The sequence below is a fragment of the Lampetra fluviatilis genome, chromosome 32 (assembly GCF_964198595.1).
Source record: "Lampetra fluviatilis chromosome 32, kcLamFluv1.1, whole genome shotgun sequence".
Lineage (NCBI taxonomy): Eukaryota > Metazoa > Chordata > Hyperoartia > Petromyzontiformes > Petromyzontidae > Lampetra > Lampetra fluviatilis.
Genome location: NC_136306.1, coordinates 4,456,281 through 4,470,337, shown reverse-complemented (window position 1 = coordinate 4,470,337; position 14,057 = coordinate 4,456,281). Strand labels below are relative to the sequence as shown.

The 14,057-nt window shown below is 48.0% G+C and overlaps 1 protein-coding gene across 1 annotated transcript in view; it reads left to right on the top strand.

Annotated features, from left to right (window-relative positions):
* NUP210 (nucleoporin 210) overlaps positions 1 to 13,964 on the top strand; it is a 41,998-nt gene extending 28,034 nt beyond the window's left edge. Inside the window, exons 28-39 of the mRNA XM_078871337.1 lie at positions 232 to 482; positions 1,304 to 1,478; positions 2,415 to 2,590; positions 3,945 to 4,168; positions 4,888 to 5,024; positions 5,778 to 5,904; positions 7,023 to 7,172; positions 7,729 to 8,036; positions 8,717 to 8,951; positions 9,577 to 9,687; positions 10,124 to 10,213; positions 10,344 to 13,964. Coding sequence (XP_078727463.1) covers positions 232 to 482; positions 1,304 to 1,478; positions 2,415 to 2,590; positions 3,945 to 4,168; positions 4,888 to 5,024; positions 5,778 to 5,904; positions 7,023 to 7,172; positions 7,729 to 8,036; positions 8,717 to 8,951; positions 9,577 to 9,687; positions 10,124 to 10,213; positions 10,344 to 10,462 — 2,103 coding nt within the window. The 3' untranslated portion in view covers positions 10,463 to 13,964. The remainder of the gene's footprint in view (positions 1 to 231; positions 483 to 1,303; positions 1,479 to 2,414; positions 2,591 to 3,944; positions 4,169 to 4,887; positions 5,025 to 5,777; positions 5,905 to 7,022; positions 7,173 to 7,728; positions 8,037 to 8,716; positions 8,952 to 9,576; positions 9,688 to 10,123; positions 10,214 to 10,343) is intronic.
* Positions 13,965 to 14,057: the final 93 nt, after the last annotated feature.

The window sequence follows — 14,057 nt, the reverse complement described above, 5'->3', positions numbered from 1 at the left end:
AGACCTCTGACCAATGTGGAAGAGTATTTCCAATACCCTCTAGCGCTCTCTAAAGCTCTCTATAGCTGGGTGGACAGAGGTGGGGGCAGTATTTATAAAAATGTCAATTGTTTCAACTCCCTTCTCCCTATAGCACTCCCTTTAGTGGAGGCCTTCCACCAGCATTGGTGTGAGCGGCCAATTGCAGGGCTGCACCTTTACCTTTTGCGCCTTTTGCCTGCGTGCGTGCAGGCATCGCTGCAGCTGTCGGAACGGCACAGCTTCTCGCTGGTTCTGCGGGGCCGCGCCCAGGGCCGCGTCGTACTCAAGGTGACTGTGAGGGCCACAGACCCCAAGGCTGGCCAGTTTGAGGGCGGCATCCGGGAGCTGACGGACGAGGTGCAGATCCAGGTGTTTGAGAAGCTGGAGATCACAAACCCGGAGGGTGACACGCGCCAGCTGCTCCTGTCTCCAAAGGCCACGTTCCCCCTGCACACCAACAGGCATGTGTCTGATCGTCGCCGCTCTCCGTCACTGCGGCAGACGTTAACGTGGGCTTGTGTGATCGTTAGAATGCTTGTTTGTACATATGATGATAAAAATAATAAAAATACTGTGGACAGTCCTTTGAAATTAGACCATTAAAAATAAGCTAGGCCAGCGAGCGACTGTGGTGTAAAATATACAAAGATGCAGACTTCTAGTTTGGACAGGTGAAAATTACTTAGACCAACATTACCCTCCGTGGCCTTGCACTGCCATGTGTGAGGAGCAAGACGTAGAGGGAGTCCATGAAAAATGAAGCTGGACTTGTTTTGATCGCATTTATTTACCCGGGAAAGCCTCAGTGGGTCTCAACTTTTTCAGGAAGGTTCTGCCAAGTTTCCATAGCAGGAGACAACAATTTATGTGCTTATCCAAATCGAGAAATTTACAACTGATTTTTCTAATTGGTAAAAAGATGGTTTATGCTGTCTGCACACAATGGCCTACACATTTTTCGAATAACATCACGTGATCGCTAACTTCTAGTGTGAAGCAGACGGCGCATAGTATTTTATGATTAATGCACCTACAGTATTAACGAGGTGGGCTTGCCGGATTCGAACAAGCGATGAATGCGCTACCGCTGGGCCACATCACATCTTGGCGGTCGCCATGATCACAGAAAGGAGTGAAAGACGTTGCTTAAGCTTTATCGTCAGCCGCCATGTGACAACCGAATGAAAAGAAGAGAGAGAGAAACCTCCCTGCCTGTGCCCGCCTCCCACTCTCCTGCTAACTTGTCCGCTCACACTGCCGCCTCTGCCCCATTTGCCCAAAGGGACGCGGTGTCTCGCGTGAGCTACCGCGTGCTGGACTGCCCCCTGGGCGGGTCCGTCGTTTCGGTGGACGAGCAGGGACTCGTCACGGCGTGCGCTGCGACCGGCGTCGCCATCGTCGCCGCCACCGCCCAGGAGCCCTTCGGCCTCAACCAGACGGCGGTCATCGGTGTACGGGTGCGTGTGTGTGGGGGCCTTGTTGCCGGCAAGCCATCAGTGGAAGAAGTCGGCTGTTGTGCTGCGTATATCCAATCCGAGTAGAGTGCAGCTTGAATTTACAAAGCACATATTATTGACGGCATCTAAAGATTCCATATAGTGGGGAGGACATTCATTTGGGAAACAAGAGAAAGAGGATTGATTTAAAAAAATTGTTTTGAAACGAGTGTGGTATATACACGTTCACAAATAACACGAAACTTCAAACAAGAATGAGAGTCGAACAAGAGTGATAGAACAGGAGGGTCCTGCCATGATATTGCAGGGTGGGGCGATAATTGCTGCTATGTATGATCTGAAATGATTCATTTGTGGGTAATTTCTTCAAATATTGGTCATGATGCCGGCACACAATAGCTGACTATTGCAAATTACGTCATGGGATCTTTAATGCCCACGAGGAAGCACACGACACGTAGTATATTTGTAGTTCGTACACCCGCAGTGATAACCGGGGCATTCGCTGGATTAAAACCGTGAACCTCTGCAACATTGCGGCGAGCGGGCTGCCACTGGGCCATGGCACCACCCCGATAACAACATTCAGATAAGAGGGGAACAGTACATACACAACAGACAATACAAAGAGTTGGACAAAACGGTACAAACGAGACTACATATTGAACGGATTCATGACTATTCTTTGGGTCTTTCGGTAAAGTCTTTGAACCTATCTACGTGACTTTACCAAAAGACTTTACTGAAAGACCCAAAGAATATGTAGTCACGAAAGCTTTAAATCAGGATTCATGACTCTGAATTGTGACCTGAAATCACGTCAGGATCGAGGGGGTGGTTGAAATCATCCCACACCTCCTGGTTTGACTCATCTCTGGAGTCGACCGGTCTTTATTGTTGCCGGGTGGCACACGGGTTGCTTCCGTTGTGCCACAGGTGGCGGCGGTGGCATATGTGCGCGTGAGCGTGGCGCTGCCGCTCTACACGCTGGGCCGCGAGCCACTGCCGTACTTCCCGCTCGGGGCCTCGTTGGCGCTCGTCGCTCACCTGCACGACAACACGGGGCAGGTGTTCCACTCGGCCAGCCTCGCGCTACGCTACACCCTCAACAGGTGAGCAGCCCGCTATAGTCAACAACAGCTGCTAAGCAGGGGAGAGGTTTCCGCCCAGTACCTACAAACCCGATCGGGGGTCAACTTGACCCGCTATACCTCGAAATCAGCGGTCCCCAACCTTTTTGGCACCAGGGACCGGTTTAGTGTAAGACAATTTTTTCACGGACCGGGGTGGGAGGGGGGGTTCATCATTGGGTCTTTCCCCCTTTTTTTACTCATTGTGGCTAGGGGTTAGAGCTTGTGGGCTTACCAAATCTGTGACTGAGACAAGTGCGCAGTGCGGGAAAGAGGCGCGAACGGAAGTGGTAAATAAAATAACGGGCGGGCCACGCGCGGACCCGCCGCTCACCTCCTGCTGTGCGGCCCGGTTCCTAACAGGCCACGGCCTCGGAGTTGGGGACCCCTGCTGTATATTGATAAAATCAAAAATAATTGATTCAAACGAAATTTTAGTTGACATTAGCCAAGCTATAATGGGCTCCATGTTTGGGATGTGAGGACTCCACATGTATGGTTCCTAGAGGCAGACATTGCATTGGTGAGCATTGGTGACTACTGTACTGAGGAGTCAGAATTATGACAAACTAGTCCACAACAATATATCACTGCTGCTGTTAATTGGTCACATTTGCTCAAATTATATTGGCAATCTAATACAAGATAACCATAATGCACTTCTGCAGGAACTGCTGATGGGTTTTTTGCTTGTGCACAAATGGTTGTGTTTTTTAAACTTCTATTCTTAGATGTTTAGCTTTTCTCTTCATTTAAAGATTTGGTAATAATTTATTCATAGTGTGTACAACTTGATGCTCCAATATCTCACTTATTTTTCATGATCCACTTGCTTTCTTCTCAAGAGGTGATTGAATCGAGCATTTTGAAAGCGATGGCTCCGTGTCTTACAGAAGAGGAGAGTGTTAAACGATATATACAGTTAAACCTTGGATCGCGAGCATAATTCGTTCCGGAAACGTGTTTATAATCCAAAGCACTCGTATATCAGTTGTGATCACGTGATGCTCGGTAGACAAAGCGTATACACGTACTACTCATATTGCAAGACCTCGCTCGTTTATCAAATTAATATTTATTTAAAATGTTTGCTCGTCTTGCAAAACACTCGCAGACCAAGTTACTCTCAATCCAAGGTTTTACTGTATCAGTGGGAGACGTGTGGAGGCTTTGAATTTAAATGTTGTTGTCTGTATGGTTTCTGCCTGTTATTTTAGTGGGGTGTCTGTAAATGGATCGCACTGTAGACGTGTCCACTTTCGAGCGTGATGCTCTTCGCACACACGCCTCGCGTACACGCGTGTGTGCATGCTCTCGTGCTTGCGCGTGTGCTCAGAGACGACCTGGCGCAGGTGCGGCCCGGCTCGGCTAACAACACATTCGTGGCGGCGGTGGGCGGCTTGGGCTCCACCGTTCTCTCGGTGTGGGACCCTGACATCCCCGGCCTGGCCGACTTCCTGCCCCTGCCCGTGGGTCACGCCATCGGGCCCGCCGATGGCCTGGCGGACGTCTCGCTTGGCGACGTCATTTGCTTGTCGACGGCTCTCACGGCCCAGGACGGTGAGTTGCTTCTTCCATCTTTCGGCATCAACGACCCCTCCCATCGCCACGGTGGTTACTGCCTTTCCCCCGTGGATGCTCTGATGTCCATATAGGCCGATTCGGGACATGCCGCCCTTCCCACACACCGCAGAGCCGAATGTGTGTTCTGCCGGTGAGGGTGGGTAGGTATTAAAGTTCCCATTTTTGAAAGTGACTTAAGAAGGAGCTCTGACTCCATATATCTGGGGATCTTCTGACGTAGGGTGAGGTGCGCGTGAGCTATAATAGCCTAAACACACACATTAGCTCCGACTATCAGCTCTCTACACCCTGGTTTTAATCACCAGCGGCTGAAATCTGTATCCGAACTCAAGATCTCAGCTGAGCCGGCTCAGTATCTCTGATGTGGATTTAGCTCTTGGAGCCACCTGGAGCTGATTTCTTAGCTCGACTTGTGAGGAGAGTGGAGTATGGCAGGACAAAGTGGCCTGCTTTGGTGTTCTTGATGGCACCGTGGCTTGCTACGTCAAAGCCAAGGGACTTAAGAAATAGGTCAATGGGAAGAAGTGTGAACCGGAGCGATGAGATCAATTCACGTGCAGAAGAGAGATGATTTGTAGCATGACAGAACCCTGAGGGATGGCTGCGGCATGGGTGTAATCCTTCACTCCGCATTCTATGTACAATGGATGATGATGACGATGATGAAAGATGTGCGATTTTTGTACCTTGTGCAGGCTCCTCTGGTGTGTGGAGTTCTTCGGATGAGTTGCTTCTCTTCGTGGACGCGCACACCGGAGTTGCAGTCGCTAAGGACGTTGGGACGGTCCACATTTACTACGAGATCACAGGCCTCATAAAGACCTACATCGAGGCAAGCACCACCTTGGACATGTACACACATTTTTCGTTATTTTAGTGTTCAGAGAAACATTCTCATGCCAACAAATATGCACAGTCGCAAAATCCTCAGTGTGTTTCGATTTGTCACTAGAGCCGGTGACACTTTTGGGTTTTCCTTGCAGCAACATTGTGTCATAGCAATGAATGTTGGTCACATCTAGCGACTGTCTGGAATGAGGACACGATGCAGATTTATTAGCAATTCCAATTATGTATGAAGATTATGTAACCGTTAGCTTTTTTACTACCTGGTAAATTGTCAAGTGACATTTGACAACTTCAGAATATCTGTAGAGCAACTTTTAGGTTCATTTGGCGACTCCGTTTGAAGAAATTGGAAATACTGCCCTCATTGTTCAGCCAAGGGAGGGTGCTGCTACTGTGCTGCTGTGTCAGTTGTCTGGAACTCTCTTCCATTGCATATCTACACTGCGGACTTTAGATAGATCTCTGTTTATGTCCACACTGAAGACTTTCCTCTTCTCCTCTACCTATGCCTGATCGTCTCCATCAATTCTTGTGTCTCCAGTCCTACCCCCACAGAACAGACACCTGCTTCCATTAGTATGCCCCTGTCTCACGAATTCACAACGCACGTCTCTCCTTGGTGTACAGCATTGCGAGATGCAGTCACTTTCAGATGCATTATACATCTCAACTGTATTGTATACACACCCAATAAATCAATAAATGCCTCACTGCCCCCCCCTCGCCCCCACTCCAGGTTGTGGTACAGCCCTTGAAAAAAATCAGGGCTACGTACTTGGGCGCCATAGCTCTAACCAACTGGCCCAAGACGGAGGGGGTCAGGGTGACTGTCACGCTGGGGTCAGGAGGAAGCAACATGAAAGGTAACAAAATGAATCCTTTTGATTATTATTATCAGTCCCAACACTCATTCAATGTTTGGAAAAATACATATAAGGAGAAATATATATCTTCTTGGTTCTTTCGGTAAAGTCACGTAGAAGGGAAATAATAAAATAATAAAAATTAAACATCATATGATTTTATAATGTTTAATTTTATTTATTTTATTATATCCCTTCTACGTGACTTTACCGAAAGAACCAAGAAGATGAATCCCTGCAGTCACGAAAGCTTTAAATCGAAAAGAGAAATATATAACTGCAAAATTCCGTAATTAAATATTATTGATATTCTTAGTTTTTTTCGGTAAAGTCACGTAGGTAAAAAAATTAAAATTAATGAAAGTAAAATAAAATAAAAATCACGACGTTTCGGAGGCAACACAAGCTTCCGTCTTCAGGTGGAACCGTCACAGCACGATAGCTGTATCAAGTGATTTTTATTTTACTTTTATTTATTTTAAAAAATTTTACCTACGTGACTTTACCGAAAAAACCTAAGAATATGAATCCTTGCAGTCACGAAAGCTTCAAATCTGGAATAAATATTATTGGTTATTGCTCTTTTTCTCCCACTTGTCAGCATCATGTCATCACAATACAAAGACATTTGTATGCACTAATACCACCCCATGTTAAAGGCCGGTCTCTGGAATTACTTCCAAGGCTCGTAAATTACTTGTTTACTACATCAGATGGTGCATCTACTCGCGTGTCCTGTATGACGAAGCAGTCAAACCAAACTTTTTAGTTTTAGTCCCCAGAGCTAAAATTTGCCAAAAAAAGTAAAAACCCAATTATTTTATGATGCTGATCGGTGACTAAGACCATCAGTCAGCTGCTCTACATAACCGACTTTAATAGTGGATAGCTGGAACTCGGATCCTAACCCAGGATCTAGGCAGTGCTGGCTCAAGCATCTCTGATGCAGCCCTTATGAACTCCCTGAGCCACCTGGCCCCACCCAGGCCCTCAACTGAGGCCCACGCAACTCTTTCTAAGTCTACCTTTCTACCTACCCCCACCTCTCTATGGCCCTGCGGCTGGCTACCTCCGAGTGCTGAACGCAGAGTGTTTCTGTGTTTGTTTCTGACCTACAGGCCAGTGCAGTGCCAGCCAGCTACAGGCCATGCACGTCCTGCCCTTGGCCAGCAACCTCCAGTGTCACACGCAGTTCAGCAACCCCGAGGTGACGCACGTCACAACGCATGCGGCGTTCAGCGTCTCGCCCGCGTTCGACGTCGCCAACGGTGAGGCCCCGGGGCGTCGGTATGCACCTGTAGCACACGTATGACGAGACACGTGCGTGACAGAAACATGGACACCACATAAATGTGATGCACACACACACACACACGTGTTTATCACATGGGTGGACGTGGCACACACATGTCCGCAGGAAAACACGGGAGATTGTACTGGCAAATGCCAATGGAAATTGTCGTCCTGTCAATGTGTGCATTAGATTCTAAATGCTTGTTAAAAGTTAGAGGCTGCACTCCTGTAATCTAACACGTGGACTTAGGCAGTGAACACTGCTCGGAGGAATGAAGGCCAGTGGTCGAGTATAGCAACCAAGTGGCAACCATTGGAGGGAACACGCTCGAAAGGACGACCATGATTGGACCGTGAGAGATGGGGTGGCACCTTAACAGGGCCTTCATCCAGCAGCGAATGGATTGTGGCTGATGATGAGGATAATGTATCTAGATATCCATATCATCGTACATCACATTGCTATGCAAAGACGAGCGTGCAATGACGGGGGAGGCTCTTGGGGTTAAACAAACGCACCGCGCACCGCAGGGCACTACACGTGCGACGTCTCGCCGTTGCCGCTCGCCGACGCCGGACGGCAGAAGTCTCTGAGCGTCGCCGCCACAAGCGTGCACGTCTGGGCGACCGTGCGCGAAGCTTCCTGCGGCGGCGACGGCGTGGGCTGCGATGGCGGCAACGACGGCGGGGGCGGCGTGACCGCCCACGGCACCGCCGTGGCCGTGGTGCCGTTCTTGCCTGCGTTCTACGTGGAGCCGCGGGAGGTGGTACTCTCCGGGCGACATGCGGCAGCGATGTTCACCGTGCACGCCACCGAGGAGGCGCTGCGCTACCTGGAGGTGATGCCGGAGCGTCGCGACAAAACGCGTGCTCGACACGCCGGTGCTGTGTGTGTGCGTGTGGTTTGTGTTGTTAGGCTGGAAAACCCTGGACCAGTTTCAACTTCAACAGTCTCATTAGGAGAGTAAAGGCTGTTAAACAAATGCTGATGTGTATTCAAACGGTATTGTGCACGAACTATCAGCATAAAAGAGCAGTGTTGCATAAAGAGTCTCGAGGCTTTCCTGGAAATAGGCTCGTCGTGCGCTGTGCTCGGTCGATTATCACGTCGCAGGATTGTGAGAAATGCCGATAACGTGAGGAAGCCTTCATCCAACAGTGGATTGATCATGACTGATGATCTCTTTCTTACGACTTATGTAGAGCAACCATAAGAGATTTAGTGGGAAGTGTATAGTCATTCGATTGCTTTCTCTGAGAATTGGTAATTTCAGCTACACTCACCCACTTACCCACTCACCCATGTTTGGAGCAATACAAAGTTATATAGTCCCTGGTTTGGAGTTTGTAGCCTTAGTTGCACACAAATGGTAACTAAACATCGATCATCAATTTCCCAGTCAGAAAAGCGACATTTGAAGCTGATGATGACGAATGTAAACAAAGCTGACAGGTGGAAAGATATTCTAGTCAGCGGTGCTTGGCTTAACTACTTCTTTGTGTTGGTACCGTGCCCTAGGTGAGCAGCAACAAGCCGTTCGTGCTGGTGCAGCGCAGCAGCCTGGGTGGCAACTGGGTGCAATTCTCAGTGCAGCTGACGGACGACAGCACCGCCCTGCGTCACGTCAACGGGGAGGAGGCGGCAGGGCCGATGTCCGAGGCTGTCCCCGTGGTCTCCGTGAGCTGCTCTGCCACGGGGCAGCAGCAGAAGCTGCATGTTCACCTTGCGGTCGCCGGTGACGCCGCGGCATCGCGTGAGCCCTCCACCGCAGCACCACACGTAGTTTAACCGGAATGTGAGTTTCCGATTGGTCCTCTGACAATTTGAAAGAGCTGAGATGGAAGGTTTGTGTTGAAGCTATTGGTAACTGGCGTCTAAGTCTTGAGCATTCGTTATCGCAAAATCTTGTGGGTCTGGTCCATCACGAATGTGCGCTGATCACACGTAGTAAGCTGTTTGGAATAATACCGTTTTAAGTCCTTGGCAAAATGTTGAGGTTGCTGATGTTGAGGTTGTTGAGCAGACGTGGAAGACTGCTGTCAAAATCTACTAAAATATTAATTCTGTCACTTTACACGTTTTCTCCGAGTAGATTTGAAGACCGCTTTGCACCTCTGATTAGCACAGTTGGCTATGTACGGTGCAAAAGAAGTTCAACATACCGCTGTCAAAAACGATGACAAATAATGTAAACCTCCATGCTCAAATGAGCTTTGGCAAGTGCTCATCCCACGTGCAGCATTTCTCAAACTCTAGTCCTTGCAGCTCCACCACCTCATGCGCCATGCCACCGTTAATAGGTGCTCGCTAATGACATTCTTCCCAACAAGACTGTTGAGGCTATACGGGAGGTCTTTTTGTCTTTGTGTTTCTATCAGTGTCCAGTGAGCCTGCTCGTGAGGGCTCATTTCAGCACCTGATGAAGGGCCACCAGAACTTCCTGCTCATCCTCTTCCTCATCCTCTTGAGTTTTGCCCTCGCCATCATCGGTGAGATCGCAACGTGCGGACAATGGAGCTGCTCTGTGTGTTTGTCTCGTTTGTTTCTGGCGTTGCGTTCTGTTTTGCGGAGCTAGTGTGTGCATGAGTAAAGCTGGGAGTAACACTTCGTGCCTCCTGAATGTCGTTTTAAAGTTCAATTTGTGCACATTACACATTATATTAATGGATTAATGAATGTGGCAAAGTGTTCGCGACAGCTCCACAATCCCATGAATGTGGGTTCCATTTCCTGCTATGGGCAACATTGGTGGGAAGTGATACTCTCTCCACATCCTCTAATTCGACTCGACCTTAAATGAGTACCTGGTGCTGTGTGGTAACAGCAGCAGCAACACCACTCCCTTGTGCACCGTGCGAACCTTAATAGATGAAGTCTTTTAAGGCCGCAAGGGTGATGTTCGTCGTTTGTGTGTGTGTGTGTTAGTGTACTATTCAATAGTGGCACCGGGGCAGTCTGTGCAGCACCCGGCCTTCCTGCCACGTGGAGCGTCTCCTCTCCACAACAACTCCCCCGGTGAGTAACGGCACCAGCGGTTGTGCGAACCGCGAGCAATTCCATTCACATTAACAATGGGCGCATGTGCGAGGGCTTTGTGAGCGCGCGGGAGTTGGACGGCGGCGACTGATTGTGTGTGTCCACGCAGCCGCCCCTCTGTCGCCGTGGCGCCCCGATTCTCCCGAGAGCCCCGCCTCGCTTCGATCTAGCCCCAACAAGCGACTGTGGAGCACGGAGACTGCGGACTACCTGCACCGGCGTAGTTAACCAGGCGCTGGCCACGGGGCCGCCAGCCGCAGACCACGCACTGCATCACCGGGATGCCTCCTGCACGATCCGGCACAACTGCACTGTCCCCACCACCACCCCACGGCACCAGCCTCCTCCACCCACCTGATACCCAATGGCAGAGCCAGCACTCATCCACGGCACTCACACACAGGCACTTCGTGAGCTTTCCTCACTTAATGGTAATTGAATAGTGTTGTCTTTCTTTATGCGACTCGCGATTAAGGCAATGCGAACATCGTAGACTGTGCTGGCCGGGCCGGTCATATATTTGCAACTGGGGGCTGCACTTCCAAAGGCACCGGGACTCTTAACTGCTACTCTCAGGTCACATGAGAGTTGGTCACATGGCCTGAAGGCTGGTCACATGGTGGACAGGCGTAAATGTGATAACGCGGAACGACCGATCCAGGTTATTCCCACATTGTTCCACCGAGTACCAACGTTCTACCGAAGGTCAGTATTTTCCCCTCTTATACGGAAAGTTACTGAAGTGTATATATTTTTTTTACTGAAAAAGAGAATTGAATAATAATTGAATAATGAATAATGTTGCGTATATAGCGTTTTCGAGCCATGCAACTGTTGCTTTGCGAGTGCTTTGTCTTGTTTAAGTAAAGTTAAATGCTTATCGAAATTGGCTTCCAACGATAATGCGGCCACATAAGTGTGCTTTGGTTTTCTTATGCATGCTATCTTATTATTGTTTTAAGATTGATATTTCTTTTGAAGTGTATTTAATCAAACCTGTGAATTCGGCTTCACAGTACCATTCAGGTTGTAGGATTTGGAACTGTGACATTCATTGCAAAAAGAGCCTTACCTAGCGAACCGCTGGTGCCTCAATGCTATTGTTTAGCACAATTTTTTTTTTATTGCGTTCCACAGTGAGGCTTTCTTGGGTAAACATGTATAATAGTAAAAGCTATGAAGCGCAGGGTTCCATTAATACGGTGGCAATTTCGAAATAATACCATGTGGTTCTGCAGAATTTTTGTGCCACAGGTAGCCGGCAGCTGTTATTGGAATAGTCGGGCATTTAGGCTTTTCTCCTTGTGTATCAGAAATCTCAACATAAATCGGCTCTAGAATAAGCGTTGTACTCCCGCCTAGTACGACATGTTATAGCCACCAGGCATGTTACGATGCATCGAGTCATCAATTAGTACAAATTATGTTCATTCATCAAGCATTGGATCGATTACTTTTTGGGGTGATGAAATGATCCAGCGGTAGCGCACTTGCCACTTTTTGGTGAGGTTCCCAGTTCAAGCCCTGGTTGATACTCGGGTGTATTATAAATAAGCACCGGCTGCTTCACAGCGGATGTTAATCGACGTTATTTGAGAGGAGGCCATGTGTGCCAGCAGCACCATTCCAAATTTGCCAAATGAGAAAAATTACCTGCAAATTGTTCAATTGGCATTCAAAGCACCATCACATTAATATTCAACATAAACACTGAAAATTCTATACAATGAGAAAAATAGATTTTTCTTCTTTTAAGTTATATGCAGATGATTTGCTAATGTTACATTTTGACTTACGGATTTAGAGCAAAAAACGCTTATATAGTGAAATAATACACACGCGAATGTAAAAACTTTACGAAATAATCGATGCCAAAATCAAATGGCGGCCTCCGCTTATCAGTTAATGCCTGTGAACCACATGGTATAGAAACCTTGGAACCCCACTGCTTCTCTCCCGCTGGAGCCGAGACATGGCCCCGGTGAGTGAATCTGCAGGGATTGCGATGGGCACTGGACCACTCCTAAAGCTGCGCACTACGTAAGCAGCGAATGTGAAGGATTCTAAGTGGGAACTGGTGGGACGCTGGCCCCCTCGCAAAGAGCCATTTGCACGCGAGGGACCAGCTCTACCATAAAACACCCAGGGATGAACGTCAGCCTAGTCTGCTGTCTGGATCGGTGACTCGGAAATTGTTTCCCGCAGCCGGCATGCCACATCCAGTATGTGTAGCCACGTGCGGTAAAAAAACCTCTCGCTACGGCTGTGGCTGCTTTTGTCACACGTCAGTCGATCAGTGACCCGGAAAATATTCAGTGGGAACTAAAGTTTTGCATAAACCAATCCAGGTATTCCTCGATTTACGAAAGGGATGCGTTCTTCAGAAAACACGCGGAAAATGATATTTCGTACAAAGGAATGGCTTTTTCCATTAGATAAAAATAATTAGGGATGTGTTTTGGACAGACATTTCAAATTCCTAACCAAAACATGTACACCTTTATCACTTTTCACAAAACAAAAATAATAAAGAACATACATTTTAAAACGATTGAATAATAATTTTAAACATAAATAACCTTTTCAGGGAACTCTCCAAAACATCTTCATGTTGGAAAGACTGAAAAGGTGATATTGAGGCGTTACTATTGCACTGTGGAGATACCGTGACGCTGTCGCGGATGAATGATGCATTCTCCCGGGTGCTTCTTGTTTGATCTCATGGCGCGTGCCAGGTGAAATTTCGTTTATGCGGAAATTCTATTTCGTTAATCGAAGTGTCCATAATTTGTCAATTGCGTGAACGCGAATTTTTGTAAACCGAATGTCTGTAAATCGAAGGATACCTGCCCCATGTTGAGGATTCAGAACGATTGTAGAGGTGACATTGTGTGTGTGTGTGCGCACTGTGCTTTAGTCAGAACTGATGACAGCCCTTGGATAAATGGGGCAGCCAAAAATGCCAACTCCCCGTGAGTCATGCCAGGTCCAATGATGTGGACCTGGCATGGCTAACAATACACTAGCCATCCCCACCCCCAGCTGTCTACACTGAGCCTTGGTTGGACTGTTGGTTGACAGCAGCCCTCGTGCATGTACGAGACTGTCACAGGGCTGTGAGAAATTCTGCTGTTCTGACATAACGTGTTGCAGCCAATCGGTAGCCCTAACCCCAAACCCTATACACCTAACTCGCAGGGGCTATTATAAAGAAATGTTAACATTGGCCATGGGGCTCTGTCATGTATTAAATGCGTTTAGTATTTGGCAACATAGCATTTACAGTGTACAGGGCAACATTTACGGTTTTAAATGGATAAAGTTTTTGTCATCACTTGGCGTTAAAATCGGCCTTGGATGCACGGTTACGTTAAACCCATCGCCACAACAATTGCTCATGAGCCCCACTGCCGATTGTGATTGATGCCAGCGGTATTTTTGACGACAGCGTTCATTAAGATGAGCAATACAGGTGGCGAGCACTGTGTTATCGCCCACGGGCCTCAGATTTACTGTGAATTTGCAAGTGTGATGCCGGGTCTAATCGTCACCTCGACAGGATCCCAGGGTGAGATGTACACCTGTTGTTTGAGCTGCTCGCCACTCGTGTGTGTGTGTGGGGAAGTACGGAGTGTTGTTTGCTCAGGCACATTAGCCTATGTGATTCACCACTGTAAAAAAACGTTCATTTTTGGCAGCTGTTGTTATTCTTAGGTGATTGTTCTCGACTGTTGGGAGATGACTATTAAAGAGCTTTGGAATATCTGCTACAAATGTGGATTGTATATGCATAACATATGCCATTGCGAGTCACCTCATACAC